At 40.2% G+C, this 27,784-nt stretch overlaps 1 protein-coding gene across 2 annotated transcripts in view; it reads right to left on the bottom strand.

The window, feature by feature from the left end:
* Nucleotides 1-27,784, bottom strand: part of NBEAL1 (neurobeachin like 1) — a 324,484-nt gene that overhangs the window by 111,595 nt on the left and 185,105 nt on the right. For both annotated transcript variants that reach the window (XM_029606300.1, XM_029606301.1), the window contains 9 exons: nt 26,088-26,247; nt 23,782-23,870; nt 21,864-22,460; nt 15,920-16,095; nt 15,266-15,419; nt 6,913-7,041; nt 4,854-5,159; nt 4,378-4,527; nt 3,775-3,932 (listed from right to left, as the gene is read on the bottom strand). In XM_029606300.1, coding sequence (XP_029462160.1) covers nt 3,775-3,932; nt 4,378-4,527; nt 4,854-5,159; nt 6,913-7,041; nt 15,266-15,419; nt 15,920-16,095; nt 21,864-22,460; nt 23,782-23,870; nt 26,088-26,247 — 1,919 coding nt within the window. The remainder of the gene's footprint in view (nt 1-3,774; nt 3,933-4,377; nt 4,528-4,853; nt 5,160-6,912; nt 7,042-15,265; nt 15,420-15,919; nt 16,096-21,863; nt 22,461-23,781; nt 23,871-26,087; nt 26,248-27,784) is intronic.

Below are 27,784 nucleotides of genomic sequence, written 5' to 3'. Positions count from 1 at the left end.
ATAGAACAAAGGAACTAATTCAAAACAAATAATAAATAACTAACCTAAATTCAGTACTTTATAGAATGAGTTTGTTTTAACACCACTTTAGAACATTAGATGCCATTCCAGGCTATCAGGAAGTACTCAGAAGATCCCAAAGAGCAGGTCCAATTCCTTAATGCTCACTCTCAGGGAAAAGCGGTGGCTTTCCTCACATCCACTGGGCTAAAAATTGTTTATGGACTTTTCCTCCAGGAACCTGTCCAAACTCCTTTTAAATCCAGCTATGCTAGATGCCTTGACCATATCCTTCGGCAACAAACTCAATAGCTTAATTTGAGCACTGAATGAAAAATACTTTCTCCAGTTTGTTTTAAATCTGCTACTGCTAGTTTCATGAAGTGTCCCCTGGTTCTAATACTATTTGTCAGGGTAAATAACTGTTTCCTATTTATCTGTTCCACCCCATTCACAATTTTATAAACTTCTATCACATCCCCTCTTAGTCGTCTCTTAAAAGCTCTAAACTGTTTATCTTTTCTTTGTAAGAGAGCCGTTCCATCCTCTTGATCATGTTTGTTACCCTTCTCTGTACCTTTTTAAGTTCTGCTATATCTTTCTTGAGATCAGGCAACTAGAAATGCACACAATACTCATGGATCTATACAGAGTATTATGATATTCGTAGTTTTATTCTCCATTCCTTTCTGGATAATTCCTCACATTCAATTTGCTTTTTTGACACTGAGCTGAGGATTTCAATGTATTGTCCAAACTGATTCTAATATCCTTTTCTTTCCTGGGTGATTACTCCTAATATGGAACTCAGCAATGTATACCTAAAATTAGGATTCGTTTTCCTTATGTGCATCACCTTGCACTTGTTCACACTAAATTTCATTTGCCATTTAGTTGCCTAGTTCACCAGTTTTGCAAAGTCCTTCTGCAGTCCCTCACAATCTGCTTTTGCTTGAAATACTTTAAATATGTTTGTATCTTCTGCAAATTTCATCATGTGACTAGTTGCTCCCTTTTTCAGATCATTAGTGAATAACTTAAATATTGGTCCTAGTATAGATCTCTGGAGGCACACCACTATTTAACTTTCTCCACTGGAAAAACTGACCATTGCTTCCCATATTTTAACCAGTCACCAATACACAGTGAGACATTGCGTCCTATCCTATGACTTTTTAGTTTTGAGGATTTCCCACGAGGGACTTTATTAAATGCCTTCTGAAAATCCAATTACACCATTTTTGCTGGCTCACCTTTATGTGCATGCTTATTCACACCTTCAAATAATTCTAACTGGTTAGCAAGGCATGACCTCCCTTTGCTAAATCAATGCTGCCTCTTCCCCATTAAGCCATGTTTATCCATCTGACCAGTAATTCTGTTCTTAACAATAGCCTCCACCATTTTATCCAGCACCGCTGTCAGGTTCACCAGTCTGTGGCTTCTTGGGTCACCTCTGAAGCCCTTTTTGAAAACTGATGTTACACTGGCTACCTTCCTGTCCTCAGGTACAGAAGCAGACAGGAAAGATATGTTATAGGTCTAAAATTTCATATTTGAGTTCCTTTAGAACTCTGGGGTGGACACCATCAGGCAAGGTGATTTGCTACTATTTAGTTTATCAATACATGTTAGCACCTCTTTCAAATTCACATTGATTTGGTTCAGTTCCTGTGAAACATCAGCTACAAAGAATGATTCAGGCATGAGTATCTCTCCAGTATCGTCCTCAGTAAAGATCAAAGCAAAGAATTTATTTAGTTTTTTGCTTTGATTTTATCCTTCTTGAGCACCTCTTTTACTCCCTGGTCATCTAGAAGTCCATATTCAGACACAGTCTGGCTAGCAAAGTTAGCCAGATAAACTTATCCAGCTAATCTTGGAGGTATTATCAATAGTGAAATTGCACTATGGAATACAGCCTGCTTTCTTAAAGTTAGCCAGCAAATTATTGCCGCGTAACTATGGAACAGTTCTTTGCCCGACCAGATTTAGCCAGCTAAGTCATCCAGCTAACTCTGAATGTTGTAGTTAGCTGGCTAACTCCTCCTCCCAGTTATGCCCCTGGAGTGCCCCTAAATAACCGCTAGATTAATCATTCTGTTATATTTAGAGCAGAATGTTTCGCAAAAAAAAAAGGGTGCGGGGAGATTGCTGCATTGCAGCGGTGCAATTTCGCCAGCCATGCTGTGGCCACATCGCACACTATCACCCCCATTTCACCACGGGAAAAGATGTAGTAATAGCCCGCAGTACTGCCAGCGATAATGTGAAAAACATTATCACCCACAGCGCTGCCGGGAGATAACTCCGCCCAAACCCTGCCCACATTCCTCTCCTTCTCCTAATTTGAATAATACAGCTGCAATACCGGTACATCACACTATAATTTATGACCCTGTTAGTCTGCTAAATTCTAGCCAGTTATCTTAATTGCTGGCTAGAATTTAGCCAGATAAGTGCCCAAATATTGAGTTAGCCAGTTAAATGCTTTTGAATATGGACCTCCTAATGGCCAGCTGACTCCCTCACAGGTTTCTTGTTTTTAATGATCTTGTAAAAAGTTTTTAACAGCTCTTGCCTTTTTGACAAGTCCCTCAAATTCTCGTTTGGCCTGCTTAATTACTGTTTAAAATCTAATATAGTAGTGCTTATATCTGCCTTCTATTTTCTTGCTTTTCATTTTTTAAAAGATGCCTTTTTGGTTTTGATGACTTCTTTCACAATACCATTTAGCAAAGTTGCAGATGCTTGTGCTTCTTTTGACCTTTTTTCATTTGTGGAATACATTTTATATGGATTTCTAAGATGGCATTTTTAAACAGTCACCAATGAACAAGTCTTATTTAATCAAACTTAAGGAATATAGCCTACTATATAACAGATAAGGGAAGTAACATTTTTGGTTGTTTGATGCAGTATAAACAATTAAAAAATATATGTGGACTGTAGACCTATGATTAGTTATGACTCATAATATCAAAGGTCTGAATATGACCAGAAAATACATGGATGTTATGATGGTCCTTATCATTATACGTATCTTGATGCTAAGAAATAATCAATTTGAAGGAAAATAAGTAGTATTGAATGCTATATTCCTTAAAATTTTTAAACAGTCTCCATATTAATGTAGACTGTTTACTCTTGTAAGTTCCTCTTTTCGGTTTTTTTTTTTTAACTAGTTTCCTCATTTTATCAGTTTCCCTTTTTAAAGTTGTTATTGAAGTAGTTTTATTTATTTTTCCTCTACTGATTGCAACATAATAAAACAGAAGTTCATGATCAGAGCAGCATTAAAGTTTAGTATATTTTATTTTGCTGAAACATATAGAATAAATGATAAGAAAAATATTTCCCACATCTCAAAACATATTCTTGAGTTGAAATTATGAGAATTTTGAATTAGATACTAGACTTGAGTTTTAACATTGACCCTTCACAGCAATTGCAGATTACAAATGGAATGTCTGATATCAATTTTAGTGTGTGATTGACCAGATTTTGGTGGTTTAATGATATACTTAAACGGTATTTTGTCCAACTGTTTACAGTGAGACCCGGTTAATTCATTTTTTAGTTTGCCCAGATGCCTGGATCTGATATTGATAACACCTACATTTATTGTAAACCAGTTTCACCATATATGTAGAAACTATCATTTAGCCAATCAAAAAAATAAATTAATTAAAAGACCCATGTATTTTAACCAAGTACAGCTACAACTATAGAACTGAAAGATAAGCTTTTCAAAAGTTAATGACAGCTTTTCACCTGTTAGCCCAGGGACCTTGTTCACAAGTCAGGTAACGCTGGGCTGCTTTCCACTGTCTGAGAGTAGCTGTGTTCTGGCTGTTCAGCTGCTTTAGCATGCTGTTGTAACGAAGGTTCTCTTGGCGTGCCCTTCGGTTAAAAGGCTCCACAAAGAACTCCTGAAATAAAATTGCAAGAACTACTGGAGTTTATTTTTGACAGCTGCATAAATTAAAAATCTGTCCAGAGCTTAATTCTAGTCATTTTGATGGAAAACATTTATTTACCAATTTACAGAATTCTAGACAAACATTTATTTGTATTTGATCTTAATCCTCTCACAAACTGAGTTAAGATACTACATTGAGATTGAGCAGTGAGTTGGGAAATTGATATGCATGCATCTGAAATATTAACTTTGTGAAGCACACTACGGTCTTGTTTGTTTGAAAGTTGATGCTTCAGTATGAAACATATGGAAAATGATATGGGAGATAGCATTTAAGAAACATGCACAATTGACATTCTGTCAGAATTAATGTTTTTTCTTTATTGCTCATGAAGCTGTCTCTGGCTGTACCTAAGGCAGTAAGAAATGTTGAATCAATGCCTTTAAGCTTTTACCTGGAATCTGAGCTTGCTTTCTCCTCTCTCTCGGTCTCGCTTATGCATGTTCACCATTAGTGCCTCGTGGCAATCCTTCCAATAAATTGCCATATGCTCACGGCTACTGCTGAATGTATCAACTTCGTATTGTTTCATATACTGAACAATCTGCATAGGAACACAGACACAAAAACTTCATTTCAAGCAACCAATTCATTCTGAAGAGGGCAGGTAGCCAATGAAATATGCTACTTATGGACACAATTTTACCCACTTCAGCATACGGATTTAAAGCTATATTGGCTGAGTTTATAGAACTCAGGCTTGCTGGAGTTTTTGGTCTCTCTCTCTGGGTCATAACAAACAAATAATAAAATTATATAAACTTTGACTAGAATAGTTTCATCTTTCAACTGAACTAGCTGCATTTATCCGTAGGTGTAAGTTCCAACTTTCATGCAGCAGACATTAACAGAATAAACATCACGACTTACATATTTATCAATATAAATTCGCCACTCATCAGAGCTGCAATACTCCTGGAAATCCTCAAAGAAAGAGGGGCTGCCATTTGTGGAAGGCAGAGAAGGCAGGTGCAGGTTCATGAACAGAAGCTGGTAAATCTTTGATAACAAGGTTCGCACAATTGGAATTAGGAAGGAGTACGTTTCTGTCTGCTCCCTGATGGACCTGCTAAGGATCCCTTCCAACTTTCCCAAGAGGTAACATGCCTCTTCCTGGTTCTCTATCACCTTGGTCTGAAGCAGGGTGTTCAACTTAGCTGCGGCCATGGCACAAACCTAGGGAGATAATATCACATCACAAAAACTCTTACAGTATTGAGGCATATAAGCATTTGCTAATTGTATTCTGATGCTGCAGAGTAACTTATATTTCTTATGTAGAAAGCACTGTAGTGGTTGTTGAAATGGCTGTTCCCAATGATCCCAAGATCAAGAAAAGTTTTTGGTCATGAAAGGCATGTTATATGTGCTTAGTCTCTGATTTGGACAATCAGATTAACCAGTCTAATATTTAGCTATGGATGAAATATTATATACAACCAAGGACATTGTTTTGTATTAATCATTAACAATTTTGCATGATGTACAATCCAAGAGAAAATTCTTACTAAGGCTCCACAGATGGTGGATTGTTATAATTGTTAACAATCTGCACATTCCATTAGATTACTGCCACCAGACAGGATTAAAAGAACGTGAAACTCATACTAATTGCTAATTGTCCACCAGCACCAAATTTTTAAAATTTTACTCCTAACAGAAACAAGAGAAGCATACAAAATTCTCTTTTTCCAAGATATATCAGTCATCTAAACTTAACACCTAAAAACCAACACATTTGGATACTGGTTGTATACATATTAATAAGAATAAGAATTCCAATTTAAAATGATATATTTTAACAAGCAAACTTTGTATAAGCAAAAAGATCTCAAATTTGCAATTCAGAACAAGTAGAAATTTACAAAACCAAAAAGCAAAAGATCTTTAAATGTCTGCCCATAAGTTTTGTCCACACAGAAATGTAGGTAACTATGCAGCCAAGTCGATCTAACAGGCTGCGATGATAGAATTAACTAGCAGCTGGATCAGTATTTCTGGCTGCAAGAAAATGATTTAGAACTCAATGCAGAAGTACAGGTATCTGTCTGGCAGGTTACATGTTTGGCCAATAGCCAGGCTGCTATTGGTAGTTATTTAGAATATAATAAAAGTTTGTAGTTAAACAAAGAATCAGAGGGGTTCTGAGTGCCAAGACAGATACTACTCCATACCCCTTGTGTTTGCTTCAAGCCATATATCAGCCAGGAAAATCAGTAGTATCTTTATTAAAGAACTCCCAGGGGTGGCATATTGCACTTCTAAAATAAACTACAATTTTAAAAAATGAGGTACTTAACTATCTTTCTACAAGTAATCAAAATGGCGCCGACAGCCCTTTGCCCTTACTATGTCACAGGGGCCGACCAATGGCACCGGTAGCCCCTGTGACATAGCAAGGGCAAAGGACTGTCGGCGCCATTTTGATTACTGGCAGCCGACGGCCCACATGCAGGATATCACTCCCGGACCCCCGCTGGACCACCAGGGACTTTTGGCAGGTCTTGGGGGTGGTCAGGAGGGTGGGGGGTTGTAGTTAGTTGTTTGTTTTTTTTTAATATTCGCTCCATTAAAACGCACAGACATTTCCCCCCCCCTTTTGGGGAAAAAAAGTGCATCTTATGGAGTGAAAAATACCGTAAATAAGTGAGGGTTTTTTAAAATTTATTATTTATTGAAGCAGTTAGCTTTTTCAGGATGGTTGCTAAAACTTCTGTGTCTTCTAGTTATTTTGATTAATGGTTGCATTATTACAATTATTCATTACTAGATGCATAGATGAGGGTGGCAAACAAAACAAAACAAGATTTGAACTGTGAAGTAAGACAAATTTCATTGTATACTCAAGAGGACTGATGTGACCAATTAGGCCGAACCATTCTGCCATCTCATGTTATACACTTATAACTACTACAAGCATACAACAAACCTGTAAGTTGCTCTGTCCGATGAATCCAAGGAGAAGTCTGACTTCAACCTGGGAGAGTTTCTCCCACTCTGGGCTAGAAGAGTAGCACACCAACAGGCTGTCCATGAGAGTTACTATCTCTTCTAAGAGCTATTGCAAAGGGGAAGGAGAAAGTAAAATAAATGAGAGAATTTTTTTTTTTTAATCAGATCATCAAAATCAAAGAACCATCGTTTGCTTGTTCATTTCAAAGAGCTGTATAGACAAGTGGTTCTCAACCCAGTCCTCGTGGCACTTAGGTTTTCAGGATATCCATGATTATGCATGAGACAGCTTTATATCTAATAAAGGCAGTGCATGCAAATCTATCTCATGCATTTTCATTGTGGATATCCTAAAAACCCGACTATTTAGGTGTATTCTGAAGACTGGGTTCAGAATCCCTGGTACAGAATGAGGTGTCAAAAGACACAATTCCCTAACTTCATGTATCTTCTGATTTACACTAAATTAGTGAGCCATCTGACTGAATTCTAATTCAAGATTGGGTAGAAACTCTCAGCTATAGGTTTATTATTTTTATTTAATATAGCAAACCATTGGTTCTACCAGAGACATGTCTTGTTGGTTTTAAGCCACATGGTTTTTTACCTGAGATAGATATTGTCAGATGAATCTGATCAATTTCTTTGATTGGGTGACCAGAGATATGGATCGGGACGAACATTAGATGAGGAGTACTTGGATTTAAGTAAAGCCTTTCAGACAGTTTTGCACAGGCAACTTAAACAGTGAACGGCCTTAATATGGGTTAGAAACTAGATGAGTGGGAGCCCACAAAGGGAAGTGACAAATGAAGTTTACTCCGAAGTGAGGGACATCATCAGTGGTGTGCCACAGGGATCAGTTCTTTTCAAAAGTTTTGTGAGAGACACTGCAGAAGGATGATTGGAAAAGGTTTTTTTTTGGTTTTGTTTTTTTTTACCGATGATACCAAAATCTGCAACAGGGTTAGACAGCTAAGAAGGTGTGGAAAACATGAGGAGGAATCTAGTGAAGTCTAGGATCCGACACCTAAGATTTAATGCTATAAAATGCAGAATTATGTACGTAGGATGCAAAAACTAAAGGGAGATGTATAGTATAGGGGGATGAACATTTTCTAAGCATGAAAGAATAGCAGGATCTGGAGGTGAATGTATTTGATAATCTTAAGGTGTCTTAAGAGTCCCACGGAAAAACACCACTGCCAAAATTACTGACATCTGGAACTTGGAAGTCCAAGTGGTAGTGACTCGCAAAAGTATGAAGTGTTTTCCATGTAGCTGTCTGACAAATTTCCTGTGGCGAAACTAGCGACATTCAGCCCAAGAAGCAGCTTGCGAGCGAATTGAATTAGCTTTCAGACCCTCAAGAACTGGTCGACCTTTACAAATGTAAACAAACGAAATAGCCTCTTTCAACCATCACACAATTGTTGGTTTAGAAGTTTTTGACCCTTCTTGGGACCGCTCCATAAGACAAACAAATGATCGGAAAGTCAGAAAGGATTTGTGACCTCCAAGTAACGTAACAGAGATAGTCTGACACCTAACCGACGGAGCTCTCTAGCATGTGGGGCATTGGCCGATAAAGAAGGAAAAGCCGGGAGCTCAACTGAAAGGCAGAGACCACCTTTGGTTAAAAGGAAGGCACAGTACAAAGAGTGACTCCGGAATCAGAAATCCTCAAAAAAGGTTCCCTACAAGAAACAGCCTGCAGCTCCGAGATCTTGCGTGCTGAACAGATAGCTACCAAAAATATCGTTTTCAATGTGAGGTCCTTCAATGTGGGCTTTAAGGGGCTCAAAAGGCGGATCACACAAAACTCGAAGCACCAAATTAAGGCTCCATGATGGACATATTGGATGGATGGGCGGATTCAAATGTCTCACTCCTTTGAGGAAATGCACCACATCAGGATGGGATGCTACCGAACTGCCGACAAGAGAACCCAACACCGCCACCTGCATACGGAGGGAATTAAAGGACAAGCCTTTTGATAAGCCGCTTGGCAAGAACGCCAAAATATGAACCACGGCAGCCTGTCTGGGAAGGATACTGTGATCTCGACACCAAGTCTCGAAGATTCTCCAGACTCTCACATATGACAGAGAGGTAGATGTTTTCATGTCTTGGAGTAGTGTAGTAATGACTTCCTCCGAATAACCTTTCTTCCTTAAGCTTCTCCTTTCAAAAGCCAAGCTGCAAGACAAAAGTGATCTGCCTGGTCGAAAAATATAGGACCTTGACGAAGCAGATTTGGAAGATGGCCGAGCCTCAGGGGCCCGTCTACAGCCAAATTGATTAGTTCCGCAAACCACGGCCGTCAGGGCCATTCCGAAGCGACTAGGATCATAGTTCCTAGATGAACCTCTATTCTGCGGAGAACTTTTCCCCACCAGGGGCCATGGAGGAAACACATATAGGAGTATTGTGGTTGGCCAAGGAAGGACCAGTGCATCGACTCCCTCTGCTCCATGATCCCTTCTGCGACTGAAGAAACAAGGAGCCTTGGCATTGTCCCGCATCGCCATCAAATCCATGTGGGGAGACTCCCACCTGCAAGAAATAAGATCCATCGCTCTGTCAGACAGTTCCCACTCCTCTGGATCTATGAGCTTCCGACTCAGGAAATCTGCCTGTACGTTGTCTGTCCCGGCGACGTGAGATGCCGCCAGAAGAGCAAGATGCTTTTCCGCCCAAACCATGATCTGTTCTGCTTCTTCGGCTACAGCTTGACTCTTGGTGCCGCCTTAACAGTTGATGTAAGCTACCGTCGTTGCGTTGGTCGGACAGAATTCGGACTGCCTGATTGTGGATCAAAGGGAGGAAGTGACGCAGATCTAATCGAACTGCCTTGGTCTCCAGGCGGTTGATCGACCAGCTCGATTCCTCCTCCGACCAGTGGCCTTGGACTGAGTGGGACTTGCAGACCGCCCCCAGCCAGAGAGACTGGCATCCGTGGTCACCACTATCTGAGACGGGACTTCGAGGTCTATGCCACGCGACAGATTTTGCGGGCAAAGCCACTATGCAAGACTGGATCTTGCGTGATCGGTGAGTGGTAGAGGGAACTGGAACTCCTCCGACTTGGGATCCCAATGGGAAAGCAATACTCGTTGTAATGGCCTCTTATGAGCAAATGCCCAGGAGACCAACTCCAAGGTGGATACCATGGATCCGAGGACCTGCAGATAGTCCCAGGCTTTGGGAAGTGGGAGTGACAACAAGCAACAAACTTGTTTCATCAATTTGGTTATGCGGTCTGGTGGAAGAAATACCTTTCCTAATTCGGTATCGAACCGGTCTCCCAGGAAATCCATCGACAGACGGGCCAAGGTTGCTTTTGGGTTGGTTGACTACCCACTAGAGTTGACTACCATCCTGATTACTTCTACGCAAAAGTCCCATGATTTCGCCCTGATGAGCCAGTCGTCCAGGTAGGGATGAATGAGCTGACCTTGTCTCCACAGAGCTGCTGCCACCACTACCATAACTTTGGTGAACATGCGGGGAGCTGTGGCAGACCAAACGGCAGAGCGCAAAACTGAAAATGCTTGCCCCAGGATCATGACTCGAAGAAATTTCTGATGGTCTTCACGGATGGGTATGTTATGCTTCCATCAAATCCAGGGATGCCAAGAACTCGCCTTTGCGTACTGCTGCGATAACTGAGCGAAGAGTTTCCATACGGAAGAACGATATCTTAAGAGCCTTGTTTACTTTTTTCAGGTCTAGAATAGGGCGGAAGGAACCCTCCTTTTTTGGGATCACAAAATAGATGGAGTATCGTCCCATTTTCCATTCATCCTGGGGGACAGGAGTTATCGCTCCTAGGGACAGAAGGTGCTTGAGGGTCTGCTAGACAATTTGAGCCTTGGCACCGGATCCACAAGGGGATAAGAGATAAAAATCTTGAAGCGGGTGAGCAAGTTCCAAAGCATAGCCGTGTTCTATGATGCTTAGAACCCACTGGTCGGAGGTTATTCTAGCCCATTCCTCATGGAACTGGGATAAACGTCCCCCCACGCGAGGAATTGAGGGATGGGCTGGCCGTATCTCATTGAGAAGTCTTAGAGGCAACTGCCGGAGCGACGCCACAGTCACAAATGGGTCTTCTCCCTCGAAAGGAGGAAGGCTAAGACTGCGGCCTAGTCGATGGCTGTCTTTGTCCAAGAGGCTGTGGTCTGTTCTGACGAAATCTTCGTTGGCCACGGAAACATGAGCGGGTGGAAGGAAAACCCCTGGAAGGTCTTGGCCTGTCCTCTGGGAGCTTATGGACTTTGTTCTCACCAAATGATTTAATCAATTGCTCCAAGTCATCACCAAAGAGAAATTTTCCTTTGAAAGGCAACGCACCCAGCTGAGTTTTGGATGATACATCCGCTGACCAGTTATGCAGCCAAAGGAGCCGCCTAGCTGAAACAGCGGAAGACATGGTGCAAGACTAAGTATGGAGAAGGTCATACAGAGCATCAGCCCCATTTGCTACCGCCGCTTCCAACCGTTCTGCCTGCTCAGATTCGCCATGAGGGAGATCTCTGGACGTTAACAATTGTTGGACGCAGTGGAGACTCGCCTGGAACATGTAGCTACTACACACCGCTGCTTGTATGCCCAGAGCAGACACATCGAAGATACACTTGAGGAGAACTTCCAGCTTCCTGTCTTGAAGATCCTTGAGTGCTGCTGCTCCTGCAACTGGGATTGTAGTCCTTTTGGTGACAGCCGAAACTGAAGCGTCCACTTTAGGGGACCTTAAGAGCTCCAGAGACTCTTCAATCCAGGGATATAACTTATTCATAGCCGACCTACTCTCAAGTTGGCATCTGGAACATCCCTCCTACTCTCAAGCTGGCATCTGGAACATCCCACTCCCATGTCATCAACTGCTGGAGCATGGGATGAAGAGGAAAAGCTTTGTTGGGAGCCCTTAGCCCCGCTAGGACCGGGTACACAGAATCCTGTGGGAGAGGATGCTGAGGAATGTCCACTCCAAGCTCCGACAAAACTGAGGGAATCAGAGGGTCCAACTCTTCCCTATGAAAAAAAGACAGACTACCTTCGGATCTTCACCGTCTAGGGGAGCCTGCTTTCCCTCTGTCCCTGCTCTGCCCGTGCTAGGGGTGGGGAAGTTGACAGTAGCTCCTGCATCCGAAGCCTCTCGAATAGCGGATCCAGATGCAGGAGAAGAACCCCACAACTTAGCGATATGTAGAGAATCTAAGTATCCAGACGCTTGGCCACCTTGTGGGGTGGTCCAGGAGGAGGTCCAGAAGGACGGCTCAAAAAAGCAGTCGAACATGGGGAAGACTGGAAACCCAAAAGGTTTTGTGCATGAGGAGCACAAAATCCAAAGCCAGCCTCATCCCCCCCCCCTTCCCGGGGGATCTGGCACCTCATCAAAATCGTCCTGGTCTGGATCAGAATGATCCCCAGGACTGGCAAAGACAGGAGACAGATCAGGTGGGAGCTCTCCTGATTCGTGCTCTGGCTTGAGCTTCTTGAAAAGTGCTCAAACTGGCTGCTGTTCCTGCGCTGAGGCTCCCGAGGTGCTGATCTTTTAACTGCACCTCGGGGCTCCTGCAGGCAAGAGAGAACTGCCTTCTCCTCCTGACAGGCACCGTGAGCAGAGGCCTGCCCGGGAGAGCCTGACTGAAGACTCTCCACAGGCAGTGCACGAAGATGGCCACGGCATCGGGAAAAAAACGGCGTGGCAGCGAGTCAGAGCTCAGTAAAATGCGCCTGAACCTGGATGGAAAGCAGCCGCTAAACAAAGGAAATCACCCGATTATTTTCAAAAGAAGTTATTTTGAAGTTTGAATTTATTATTTTTTTTCCATCGGGCTAAACAGCATAGAGAGAAGAGGGACTGGACCACCGGTGTCTTACTCCAGCGCCTTACCTGCCTGGAGCCCTGCGGGGTAACCAACCCCAGTTCCTTCACCTACAACCAGGGGGGACGGCCCCGCAAGACCTACCTACCCCCTGGGAGGAATCGATGTCTCAGCTCACTTTTCTTTTTTTTTTTTTTTTTTTACTTTGCTTGATTCCTTGAAGAGAATTTTTTTTTTTTTTAAAGGGAAAGTGTCTTAAACCCAGGAACAGGGCAAGACTGCAAGGATTGCACCACCTCCATCTGCTGGAGACAGAGAAATACTGAAGGGATGCAGGCGGCACACCATGTTAAGAGAGGGTGCCCTTCAAGTTTTTCTCTGTCTCCATCTGCTGGAAGGGAGGCATAACCCACAGTCTGGACTGATCCGGAATCAGGCTTAGCCACATATGTTATCTGGCTAAATGCTATTGAATCTGGACCCCAAAATGGCTAGTTTCCCAACACAAAGACAAAGCAATCTAAAGAAGTATTTCTTTATAGACAGTGGTAGATGCAAGGAACAGCCTTTCAGTGGAGGTGGTAGAGACAAGGACAATATCTGAATTCAAGAAAGCAAGGGACAAGCACAGGGGATCTCTGAGGGAGTGGTAGGGATTGTACAATTGAGCAGTTCTGAGGATGGGCAGACTAGACAGGCCACATGATCGTTTTCTGCCATCATCTTTCTATGGATAGGAGGCAGTGTCCTATTGTGGACTGGTAAAAAGTTAAAAGACAGGAAACAGAGGGTAAGGCCAAATGGTCAGTTTTCCCATACAGAGAAAGGTCAATAGTGAAGTGCTTCAGGTATCTGTTCTGGGATTTGAGGTTTTCAACATATTCATTAATGAGCTGGAAAAGGGAGCAATGAGTAAGATGATCAAATCTGCAGATGACATGAAATTATTAAAAGTTGTTAAGACAGCAGCGGATTGTGAGGAATTGCCAGAGTACCTTCCCAAGACTAACAGTCGAAGTATCTAAATAGCAGATTAAATTTAATGCGGACAAGTGCAAAATGTTTCACATAGGAAAAAAATAATTCCAGCTACAATGCTGGATTTCATATTAAAAATCATCACCTAGGCAAAAGACCTTGGAGTTTTTGTGGATAATATTTTGAAATCCACAGCTTAGCATGTAGTAGCTGCCAAAAAAAAAAGCAGACAATGTTAGGAGTTATTTAGAAAGGAATGGAGAATAAAATGGAGGATATCATAATGCCTCTATATTGATCCACTCTGTGAACACACCTTGAATACTGTGAGTAGTTCTGGTTGCCCATCTCAAAAAAAAAAAAATAAAATTGCGGAACTAGAAAAAGAACAGAGAAGGGAGACAAAAGGGATGGAATGGCTCTTTATGAAGAAAGGCTAAAGAGGTTAGGGCTCTTCAGAATGGAAGAGAGACCAAAAAGAGATATGATAGAGGTTAATAGAATCATGAGTGGGATGGAACAGGTAAACAGAGGACGATTATTTACCCTTTCAAATAATACTAAAAGAAGGGGTCACTCCATGAAACTAACCACCAGCAGATTAAAAACATATCATAGCAAATATTTTTCCACTCTGTGCAGAGCCAAGCTATGGAATGTACTGCCAGAGGATGTGGTCAAAGTGACTAGCACAGCGAGGCTTAAAAAGGGTTTGGACAAGTTCCTGGAAGAACAGTTTATAATACAATTATTAGCCAGGTAGACGTGGGGAAGCCACTGCTTATCCTTGGGAGTAAGGAGAACAAGAAATAGAAGTTCCTTTTGGGATCGGTCGGGTATTTGTGCCTCTAACATGCAGGATACTGGACTTGATGGACCTTGGTCTAACCCAGCATGGCATATCTTATCTTGTGCTATATTTGGGTACTTGTGTCACAACGCTATCCTTCCAACTTGACACACACAGGGATCAAACTTATATGGCTCGACATTACACAAGTTATGATTCTGTCCTGTTACAGAGCTGAATGAAGCTTATCTATTTGCAGTCTATTACCTTCTTTTCTGAGCTGTTCTTATGTGTCATGTAGAAACATAACCCTTCCTCACTGAGTGGTATTGTATGGAAATTTAAAAATATTTTTGACTCTGAAAACATTTACAAGGGATCTATTACAATTTGCTATATTTTATGTCATTTTAACATAAGAATTATTGATCTTTGAAAAGTTTGTCCATCAGATAGACACATTCATTCCATGGATGCAAAGGTGAACAGCTACTTTTAGTTATATAGAGACAAATAAGCTTTGGCTCACACACACACTATTTTTTTCTGCTGACAGGTTAACTACCAAAACTCACTGAGTTATCAGGTACATTAATTTGCTAAAACCAAAAGGTGACATTTTTTTTCCTGTGGTTGATAAACGTCACACAGACATTTTTAGTTAATTTCACAGTTATAGAGCATAGATACACAAACCCTAATCGTTGGAGGCTGCTAGTGCCCAGTACCTTCTCAGTCCACAGATTGCAGTTAACAAGCCCCTCAGTCTGCAGGAAGTCCTGCACAATGTTCAAAAGCTGGATGGCATTTTCAGCATGCCCCAGGAGACCTTTAGCCTCTCTGTTATCAGTCACTGCCCATTCTGGCATCTTCTCCAGTAAGCTAAAGAAAAAGAATTACATTGCAACTTACTACTTATAGTATTTATATGTGCCTATCTTCCTTCCCATACCTTTCTGCATCCCATTACCTTCAGACTGTACCAGATTCTTAACCCAGTTTTACCAAGTGCTATTTGCTTACATTCTCAACAGGAAGACAATCCACAAGGTGACTATACTGATTAAAAACTGTTCTTGTACCTATAGGTACGGAATACAGGCAGTAGTGATGCTTATAAGATTTATTTCAGTCTGCAGTGTCATTTTTCATTTACGGTACTCAAACCTTTCCCCATCTCTCAAACAAGAACAGCACTGCAGGAAACTAGAGATCAACAAAGAACAAACTGAGGTAAAAGGTATTATTTAATAATAATGTAGGGGACAATGATTTCCTATTTCTATTACATTCTAATACATCCAATATATATTCTTCTAAATATCTCTAAAATACTAGAAATTGTCTATTGGATTTTGGGAGATCCAAATACATTTTCTCACTTGAGTCTGATTCTGTTCAAGGGTCGCAGCAACTCATTGGACATCCCCAGTTTGGTCAGAGCAGAAAACACTTGGCCCCTCTCAATCCAAGTGGCATCATCAGATCTGTCCAGCCCCTTCCACATCACACAGAGCAGAATGTCTGTCAGCAACTGCACCAGTTCCTCCTCATAGTCCTACAAGAAGGAACAAAAAAAAAGGCTAGCTGCTTGTTATACTCCAAAATGCCATGGCCAAATAGAAACATCATGAACAAAGTGAATGGTCTAAAATTCTTATATTTCATAAATTCTCCAAAAAAAGTGTGTTCAATGAGGAGCACATAAAAATATTCACAAATACACATGAAAACATACAATCAATTCAATAACAAACACTAAAGTATTACATAATATATTACTCAAATGCTTATTTAAAAAATGTCTGAAGTTTTCTAAAAATCTTTAGATCATGTTCTTTTCGGGCCTCAACTGGCAATGCATTCCACAAGATTGGAACCATATAGGAAAATCCCCTATTCCTGGTCTCTTGGTATTTATACAGCTTCAATTCTGGCACTTTCAACAAATTACCTGAAGATAACCTAAGCGCACACTGGCAAATACCATTCAATTTTGTTTTGTACAGATGTAAAATTGGCTATTAACAACAATTTAAATTTTGCCCTCCACCTTACTGGAAGCCAACATAATCTACTCTGGGGCTGATGTAATAAGACTCAGGGTGAAATTGGCGCTAGTTGTCTGCGCATATATTTTTTTTTTAATGTGTGTGGCAAAAGCAGGTGCCTCCGCGGGAAGTAATAAAGGATGGGCATGCAAATGAGATACACGCTGAAAAAAAGCCATTCTAAAGCAAAACATGCAAAACCGTGCACAAATACGCGCGCTCAAGGCACTAATGTAATAAATCGCGCAGAAACCCACATTAATGTGGTGACCTGTGATTGATTCATGGGGTGAAGGCCTTTCCTTTTCATAAAACAGTGAAGAAGTTAGTGGTCCGAAAAAAGGATTGAAGGTGACCAAAGCAATGTCCAACCCCCTTCATGTTCCAACTCTGACCGCTGTAGCAGCTGTACCAGTGGATACCGGTATGTATTACCCCAGAGCTGCACAGACACACAATCACACTAATGCCAGCAATGGCATCAACCTGCCTCCAGACACGCGCTTTAACTTCTCTCCTGCCCTGACCCAGGCACAAAAACCCCCAAATACAATAACCCGCACTAACTGATGCACGGCTTCCTGCACAGCTGATGAATAGTTATTTGCCTCCTTTGCATGTCATTTGCATGCACTCCCGCAAACCAACCGCAGGTTTTTAAGCTGGCTTATGCGCACATTTTTCCTGCACTGAACATGTTACTACATACACGCGCAAGACTAGTGTGGGAAAAATGCGCGCAGACTACACACACAAGTACGCACAAAAACCCGCAGCAGCTTTAGCGCAGTTTATTATGTCAGCCCCATAGAGTTGGAATAATACGATCTCCTTTACTCAAACTAACTAACAGATGAACAGCAGTCTGCTGGACTAATTGTAATACTCTCATTAAATTCTCGGGAAGGCCAATGCAGAGGCTACTACAGCAATCTAACTGCAACAATACAAGTGTGCTTGAAATACTGTTCTAAAAAGACATCAGGAAGATAAAATCTTTAATTTATAAAATGCTATCTTTGCCTGTTGCTGAACATGTGGTTGCAGGGATAACTCAGAATAGTGCTCCAAAACTACAAATCAGATATAAAAAATTTTTTATGAATAAACCTGTGAAATTCTCAGGAGACCTATTTCCATCAATTTTGTTATTTCCAAGCCACAGCAATCTGGTCTTCTGTGTATTCAGAACCAGACTACGTTGGGATAATCAGGTCTTAATGGCTGTCGTATTTTCAAAATTTAACAATAAGAAATGATCCATCACTGTGACAGGGAAGAAACAGCTGATCATCATCTACATAAATAAAGTAAATAAAGCCTAACTTCAATAACTCAGCTAAAGGGGTCAAGTATAAATTAAAAAGAACAGTAGAGAGCACTGAACCTGATGCTAATTTCCTCCACCATGACTATAAGTTATTTCTCTTTACTCACTGTTTCATGTCTTGTTAAATAAAAGCTATAAACTAATGTAATACATTTCCTGTTACTCCTATAGCTTGCAACTGGGCAACCATTATAGCATGGCAGACTGTTTCGAATAAGACCATAAGAACAACAAAAGAGAGAGCCTTCTCCATCGCCTCCCCTAATCTTTGGAACACTCTACCTGAAGACCTAAGATCTCAACACAATATAAAAACCTTCAAAAAAGACCTAAAAACGTTACTGTTTCGTAAATTCTTCATGGATCCACAATCATCTACACAGACCAACTCTCAAATGAACTTATAACCTTAATTCTCAACCTAACTAACCTCCCTCCACATTCAACCTTATATCTGCAGAGACTTACTTGGTTATGTTTATTATTGTAATTACAACATGTTATGATATCTCAAAACCTATTTGTTAAAATTTATTCACTTTGTAAACCTTTATGATGGCTTTCCGAATAACGGTATATAAAACTCTTCAAATAAATAAATAAATAAATAAACATAAGACATGCCATACTGGCTCAGACCAAATGTCCATCAAGCCCAGTATCCTGTCTCCAACAGTGGCCAATCTAAGACACAAGTACCTGGCAAGTACCCAAACATTAAATAGATCCCATGCTGCTAATACCAGGACCAAGCAGTGGCTATTCCCTATTGATTAATAGTAGTTTGTGGACTTCTCCAGGAATGTATCCAAATCTTTTTAAACCCAGATACACTAACTGCCTTAACTACATCCTCTGGCAATGAATTCCAGAGCTTAATTGTGCATCACATGAATGCAGTACACATGTCTAGTTGTACTGAGATCCCTGATCTTTCCTGGTCTAGGCTACAAAATAGCATATCCAACAAAGAAAGCAATAGCAACTCCATATTATGGACCTTCCTAAATCCAGACTGATCATCATCTATACAGGGATTATCCATTAGATAATAATCAAACTTCTGCTAAACAGCCTTCTCCAATATTTTTGCAAAGGTGGATGAATTTGAAACTGGTCTACAATTATTTATTTATTTATTTGAAGGCTTTTATATACCGATATTCATGTAATAGTATATATTGCGTCGGTTTACAGAGAACTAAAGTTAGAAATTACATCGAAACATGTGGTGTACATATAACAAGGCGAATGTAATAAGAATTATAGATAATCCAAAAACTTAGTATTACATCTATTACATGTAATAAGAATTATAGATAAACAAAACTTAGTATTACTTCAAATGTAGTAAGCATGTGTGATACATATAACAAGGCGTAGGTAGTAAGAATTATAAAATTATAAACCCAAAATTTAGTATTACATCTAACGTATTAAACACAATTGTATGAAAAAGTGAGAACATAAGTATATACCTGAAAACAGACGAACAAAAGGGCGATAGCCCCAAAGATTTTTCTAACCCTGGATCATGGTCCGGGAGTAGACTAACATGGGATAAGGTTAAGTTACCTCATTAAGTTACTAATTACCTCATAAGGTAATTAGTTACCTCATTTAGCAGCAAATTCATTTCCTTTTGAACTGGTCTAACCATCCACCTTCATCTGACAATAAGGTAACTGTACTATCCATGGGTATAACTAATCCAAGCTGTTTGTGAATACTAGCCACCTTATTCTCAAAATAATCAGCTAATACATCACAGCTAGGAAGCTTATAGATGATCTAGATGTTAATTTTCTACTCGGTGAATAAAGATAAGATGGGCATTTGATAGAAATTTTTAAGATATCACAATAATATTCTCTAAGCATAGTCCTACCCAATTTTCTATATTCAGCTAACAGAGCTTAAGATGATTCTGACTCACCAGCTTTACTTCTTCGCCACTGGCATACAGCCTTCCGAACATCTGATCTTTTTCCCTTAGCACTGTTTGAAAACCAAGGGGCACAATGTACGCTATATGTTGTATCTTAACTTCTTTTTCTGCTGCTACCCTTTCTAAAATAGTAGATAGGGTGGTATCCCACATATTACAAGCTTCATCTACAGATAAGGATTCGCATTCCACCCTTGCAAACTCATCTTTACTCAATACCGGAAATTTCTCCCTATCCACCTCCAGGCGTTTTCTTGTAATATATTAGGGTTATTGTTTCTTATCTGAGAAGTCAATAACTTAAACAAAACTACAGAATGATCCAACTAAACCACCTCTTTAATATGGAAATGCTTGATCATATATGTATATTTCATGTGGCATAATACAAAATCTATAATATGATATGCTCTATGAGATGGTGTTTCAATCAGCTGTATAAGTAAGATCCACGGTAGTCAAGGTAGACATCAGCGCTCGTATACTACTAAAGGTTTGGTCATCAGAATGAATATTAAAATCTCCAAGAATAATACATTTAGTAAATTTAAGAGACAAAGTAGTTGAATCTCTAGTAGGTATTGCAACTGTGTGAAATTAAAACTAGGGGAATTATATAAAACACAATAGACACAATCAAAAATTCTTATCAGTGCTGCTTCAATGGGCAGTGTATATCAAGAACAATATGATGTGCTTTCATGCTTTTCAAATATATATAAAACCATTAATTCCCACCCACATTTATATACATGAGATTGGGCCACATATGTATAATCCTCTGGACAAACAGAACACAAGAGACATGTACTGAAATCATGATGCCAAACTTCAGCTATAAAAAAATAAATCTAACTGTCTCTGATCTATAACCTCCTGCACATATTCCTCCTTGTGTCTTATAGACCTAAAATTTAAGTAAACAATATTTAATTGGCTACTTAGCTGAGGAAAATACCTCCTACTCTCAAACTAAAACCATCAATTCTCACTTTTCTATGAAAGCAGGCCTCTCATCACAAAATCAGTTCAGATTACCAGTTTTAAAATGCCATTTGCTATACATTCAGTTACTGCACAGTAAAATTCTTATTGGTTTTGAGATAATGTCAGGTGGCATCAATAGTCAATGCCTTCTTATACTTCCCAGCTGTCCAATGTCAGCCCCTGCTAGTAGCATCCTGATCTCTACATTTCTGCAGCTACATTTTTCACTTTAAATAAAAATAAGCAAAACATTCCAGTTCTGTTGTCTTACTAGAATAAGTGTCAATTCCTTCCCATTCATTCCACTAGCAAAAATCCCAACTCTTAATCCAGATGTCACTGAATTAATTAGCAGTGTTTTAACCTACTGAATACAATAAGAAACAGCTCAAACTCTGCCTGCACTACTCGGTTTGATATTTAACATCCCCATGCTAAAATAAAAAGAGCATGTTCTTTGAGAAGAGGTTGTGTAAAATGCCTTCTTCTGTGCAATGCTGTATATGCTGAACAGTGCTACAGAATCCTTTAAAGAACTTCCAAATCTTGCTTATGTTAGCAAACATCCTAATATATATCCTTACTACCAATGAGACAATAAGGGCAGAATTTGGGATTGCAAAGATTACAGTGTTAAACTTCAGATAGCCAACCAACATGAAGTGTTCATCAGCTTTAATCTACATAAGCGGATGCTGCAGATTTCTTTATTTGTCTATTATCTTGTCAGCTGAGAGAGCTGATTGTTGCAGCATTTAGCCTACACATGAGAATAAATGGGGAAGAAAAACTGGGAAATTACAGGAAGATGGGTACGAAGGCTCTCAAGCAGGACATGCAGGAAAGACAAATGAACAAACAAGACTGAAAACATTTAAATGCTTCACATATTGCATGTTTTGGGGGTAAGAATTGTCATTATTATTCCCCATTATTACACTGCCCCCATGCAAGAGTGGTTTTATAGAGTTAGGCGCACAAGTGAAGAGTACCTGTGGAAGCTCAGTTACCTTTTGGCTCTCATAATTTCCACAGAGTGAGAGTTCGTCACTGAAATTCATGTCACTGATGACACTGGGCTCTCTGTCAGGCTGACTGACGCAAAATGTCTTTGAGGAATCATCAGGTGATGGTGTACTAGGCAAGCTGGTGGATGTTTGGTTCCCATTATCACCCACTTCAGAGGTAGTGCTGCACAAATTCAACCTCAGAAAAGCAGGGTCACTAGGCCAGACCTCCTCTTGGTTTTCTAACCTGAGAGGGATCTCGTTCACAGAGGTTTCATCATCCATTGCCAATGAATTAAAAGACCGAGTGCTGGTATTCAAAGATTTGTTATCCTCAAGATACCATTTATCACAAGACAGACTGGACAATGTGATGTCATCAACTCTGTCTTCATCTGCCTTTTTAGCATGGCGTTTCTGCATTTCTTCTGCAGAGAGTCTCTTTTCATCTTCTCTTACGGAGCCAGCCCTGCTGTCCTTACGGCCATTCCTGGTCTCAGAGTTCTCCTTCAAAAACAATCTAACCAGAGTCTCCTGCCAGCAGAGTTGCTGACAAATCTGCTGGGCTGCTTCCAGCTGAGTTTGTAAAAGATGCAGAACCTGTACAGAGTGCAATAAGATAAGCTAAGTACAAAAAAGTATATATCCTACACCCAGAGAAATCTAAGCTATAGTATATGACATACTCTATGTTCAGTAATATACAGTATTTTATTATAAATATTCTAATGTAATGAGTGTTCTAATCTCGCCTTCTCTATTTGGGTAAGTAGCAGGTTCTGTTAAATAAAAGAATCAAAAGGGAAAGACTGCTGATAGTTTAAAAAAATAAAAACAAAATACTCTGACTTGCTAGTGTTTTGAGGACTAATGTACAGCTGCTCCCTACTGTTTCAGTCACAGCAGTACCTGGAAATCTCGTTAACCTCTACACTTCAGCCATATCCTAAACTTCCCATAAAGACTGTGGCCTTTGTGTCACATGCGAGAATACAGAAGACTACCTGGGGCAACAGAGCAATGTGCTGACAATCATCCCAGCTGACAAAGAAATCTACTCTGATAGGGCAAACAACAGTGGATAAAAAACCTGATTCTTTCAGTTTCAAAGATTGCCGTTTGCTAAACTGCTCACTTTTTCATGGTTTGTTGGTCTGCTGTGAGCATAATTGTGGTATAAGTTGCCCCTGGGATGCAGTACCAATAGGCATTATGGGAAATCTGAAGATAGTGCACGGACCATGAGATTAGCTAATCTTCTAAGAACTGCCATTTCAAAAATGAAAACCTAGACTTGTTCTGCAGCACAAAACTGTAAACTACTTGAACATTTGCAAATTTCTAAAACATTACAAGAAAGATCGTTCTTTCACTTTAAAATCTCAGTATGCCGTCATCAAATTTTAACTTCATGTGCCTGTTACCGTATATATATACTTCTGGTACAAGATAATACTAAATAAAAATACAGCATAACTGTAGAATTCTGCTGTCTGGCAACCTTCTAACCACTTTGCTAACATCACTCCTTGCTCTTTCACCCCATCACTGTAATGTAATCTGTCATTCATTTCTCTGTTTGGGCAAACTTATCTTTTTTGACCTGCTCAATTTTATTTTGACTTGACAAAGGGAGTATACAGCTTCCAAAAGCTAGTCATAAAATATGCTGTTATTACCCTTAAAAGAAAAAAAAGTATCACCTAGGATATTTTATTGATAACCTTTATTTACATGCATTAGAGGGAAGTAGCATGGCAACCACACTACTAATTTATTAGTAAAACCTGTGATCCCAAAGTTACCAAAAAATCTGAATCACTTAACTCAGCTATTTGTTTTTTCTTTCACCCACATCAATCCATGTATCACTCCAACCCCTTCATAAGTTCTTTGTTGTTGTTATTTTAGGGGCACTAACCTTCCTACAGATAGCCACTCGCACCGTTAGATCTGCTTTGTGAGCCAAGTGCACCACTGCCAAAAGGTCTCTGTAATTCACAACAGGCTCTGTGGATAGGAATACAGATTAACATATATTAATTACATCAGCAGCTCTAATTCAAAGACAGACCAATCTTTTCAGTCACATTTTCTGTATTAACAAATTTAAAATGTAGAGGGGATAATTTTGTAACATTGCACCTAAATTAGCTGGCAAACATGTGCATAAGTTACACCAATTTTGAAAGCAGACTTATGCGCACAAGTCTGCTTTGAAAATTATTCCAGCAAAACTACACAAACACAATTATACCTATTTGATGCACATGAATTTGCAGACAGAAGTTATGTGCATACATTTTCAAAATCAAGAAGTATGTGCACAAATCCCAACCCTGCCCAGACTCTAATCCGTGAAATATTCAACCCCTGTGTGTATAATTTTATGCACAAACTGGTTGCTCAATTTTTTAAAAGGGCCGTATCTGTGCGTAAAGCACTATTTTTCTCACTGATGTCCCTTTGAAAATTATTCTCTTGCAGAACAATTCATCTCCTACTCACAACTTAGAAACATTTCCAGCAAAACGTATTCACCAAGAGCAGCAAATAAAATATTCATATCTTATGCTTGATAAAGGCTGCAGAGAGGCCCCAAGTATCTGAAAACCCCCCAAAATAAACCCATAGGTCAACCCAGGGGCAGCTCAAGGCAATCTGCTGCCTGAGGCGAAGGATGAAATGGGGGCCCCCCGTGAAATCACCCGAGAGCCAGGGCAGGGGGGAAGGCAATGGAGGATGAAGTGACTTGCCCAAGGTCACAAGGAATGGCAATAGGATTTGAACCTTGGCTTCCCTTGTGTGCAGCCCACTGCTCTACCCACTCAGGTTTTGGGCCTGTTATTTGTTTGTTCTCAGTCTTTGGCGTCTGCACTAGGGGGCACCAGAGAAATGTTTAATGGGGCGGGGCTGCCTTTGGCCACCCCCTCCTCCTGGGTCTATAAATAGAATTCCTCCATTCTCTATTGCCTGCTGCCCACCGTTCTCCAGGAGGGGGTGTGAGAGGTTAGTGAATGGTGGGAGTCTGTGTGTGTGACTCTCTCTCTCTTAGGGCTGATACAAGGGTATTAGATGCCCTAGACAAACCTTACAGCCTGTCATTCCCCATTCCCTTCCCTCCCCACACAAATAAAACTTATGCATTCTTTTCCATTTTAAAATTTATTAACTTCCCCAACCTAAAAAGGCAGATTGCATATGGAAAATAGACATTCAAAATACAATCTTCTGAAGTAAAAATATCACAACATATATATTATATAGGCATACACTGCAAAAAACACACACTTTCAATAATAATAGTTTAATAGACTTAATAAACTACGTTTCTCATGATAATCAAAGCAGTTTACTGGATCCCATATATGGTAATAGGCCTATGGTAAAGTGCATTGGGTGTGGATTTGGCCCACAGAAAGCCAGGAATAAACTGAACTACAATTCAAATATAGTAAGCCTTCCATATCACAATTGCCAGCACTCAACCTATGAAAAAGCCATACTGCAAATATTACATCAATCCCTAAACACCAATACACCTTCTATTAGGAAAACAGATTAAAGCCAGGTTGTTGTAAATCCTTACACAGAAACTACATGCTAGCAGAATACCTAAAGCCTCAATCACACAAGCAGAACACAGATAGACTCTCACCAAATACAGAATAAAGAGATCATAAATTATAAATTGAAACATGCAGACAAAAACTCAACTAGAAATCACAAGAAGCCAAACTATCAGCAATGCAAACACAATCAAGAAATATAAAACATTAAACATACCAATAAAAAGAATGTCAAATCTGCTGATAAATTCAGCCAATTAAAAACACAATTAAAAATGTTTAAAATATTACTAAACAGTATTAAAATATTTCAAATTAGAAGATACATCACATCCAATAATTAAAACTAACAAGGATAAAAAAAAATCTCCCACTCTCCATACCTGGGAACTTTAGATTTCCAGTCTTCCTGAGATTGTCGCAGATTGGAGGAGGGTGCACAAACTTTAACCTCTTACACACACATATATACAGGTACTTTCACACACGCGTACACATGCGTGCAGGCATTCTCCCTCATAGACACACACCGTGAAATTAGGGAACGAGGTTTGTGATGTCTGTTCTTTCATCATATTTGTTCTTTAGGATAGAAGTCTGAGATTTACAATGGCCAGAGAAAAAAAGAAGCTAAATATTTTCATATTTTTTATACTACCTGCTTGCAGAACTTGGTTAAGAAGGTTTTTAACAAGTGAAATGGTAACCGATGTTTCATTCAGGAGGAGTCCCAGCCCTGAATAACCAACTTCTCTCAGCCTGATCCGCTGCTTACTCTTCTCATAGACTTTATTGCACTTTAGCATCTGCTCTACAATCTGTCAAAACAAATAGGTACAAAGTTACACACATCTAAAAAACAATCCATAGCAAAACACAAAAAATAAATGACAGCTGGGCTAAATGTTCATTAAACTGTACTGACATTTTTCACTATTGTTATTCTTTTATGTGCCCTCCTGGCTTTTGTTCTAGTGCTTTTCAGAGTTTCGGAATGCCTTAACATTTTGATTTTGTCAAACAACTTGTTAATTATTGGCTCGCATTTACCTTGCAACCTGGAATGTAACAATGAATCACTTAAGGGTAGATTTTAAATGCCTGGCGCGCATAAATTCTGGCCTTTATGCGCGCCGGGCGAATCTTCCAAGAGGCCTGGCCCCGTGCCTAAAGGCCGGTACGCGCTCAAGTGCCGGGCCTCTTGGAAGGGGCGGGCCGGGACGGTGCCATTGTTTGCTCTGACGGCGCGCGCAACTTACCTCAGCTCGTAAGTTGTTCCAAAAAGGTTAAAAAAAAATTTTCAATTTAGGGGTTGGGGAGGAGAGGGGAAGGGGAAGGGAGGGTAGGGTAGGGGGTAGGGACTGGGGAAAGCAGCGATACGTCGCCGCGAAAGTAGCTAAAATCTACCCGCACATCCGCACGTGGATTACAAAATCTGGTGCACATGTGTGTGCGGCCCGCTGATTTTATAACATCTGTGCGCAGATGTTATAAAATCGCACGGATGTTATAAAATCGCGCATCCATGTGTGCGCGCCGGGTAGCCCGCGTACATGGAGGCATGCACATATTTTTTAAAAATCTACCCTTTACTGAATTCAAATGGGTTTAAAAGAAAAAAAATCACAATCGCTATTTGTGCTCTAATAAAAGGAAAACTTCCTTTAATTTATCTCACAGCTAGGGATCTAGCAGTGTGAAAGCTAGCTGGGTTGAAAAGTTTCCTCAAAGATGCAGAGTTAAAAGACTGTACAGTGCTTAAACTGTGACATGATAATTTCAATGAGTAAAAGCTATTATCTCTGTTAATTTCATCTTTTTTGGGGATTCTGCCTTTGAAAAAACAGTTAATCACACAAACCACTGCTGAAAAGTAAACAGTGTTATACCTCATTATGGTACCCACAGAAGAATACTTCAATCTAACAGACTTGCGAGTCCACTAAGTTGAAATCCTGCTTGAGCTGGCAAAGCAAAATCAGGCATCTAAAAATTGCAAGTGAAGTTAACTTCTGCCTGGAGTGAAAGCACACAAAATGGAACTTCTACTTTGGCTCAGCCTGTATTGCTACATGTTGTGAGTCTGGGACTTCTGTCAGAGCTGGCTAAAGTGTTGAGAGCACTGTAGAGGTGACACACACTTGTCTCCGGGAAGGAGAAGTGGCTGTTACTGTCAGCCACAAAGTGCAGCATGGAAGGACTGCCTTGAAGATCTCTCCCCAATCCCTTGGGGATGCTGTGGGTTCCTGATACCACCCAGACATGCCGTCTGAGGTGAAATGGGGGAGGGAGAAGAAAAGAGGGAAAAAGGATGGAAAAATTAAATCTGAAATGGTTGTTTAAATCATCCTTAAA

Source organism: Rhinatrema bivittatum, chromosome 6, assembly GCF_901001135.1.
Source record: "Rhinatrema bivittatum chromosome 6, aRhiBiv1.1, whole genome shotgun sequence".
Lineage (NCBI taxonomy): Eukaryota > Metazoa > Chordata > Amphibia > Gymnophiona > Rhinatrematidae > Rhinatrema > Rhinatrema bivittatum.
This window is presented reverse-complemented; position numbering and strand designations above follow the sequence as displayed.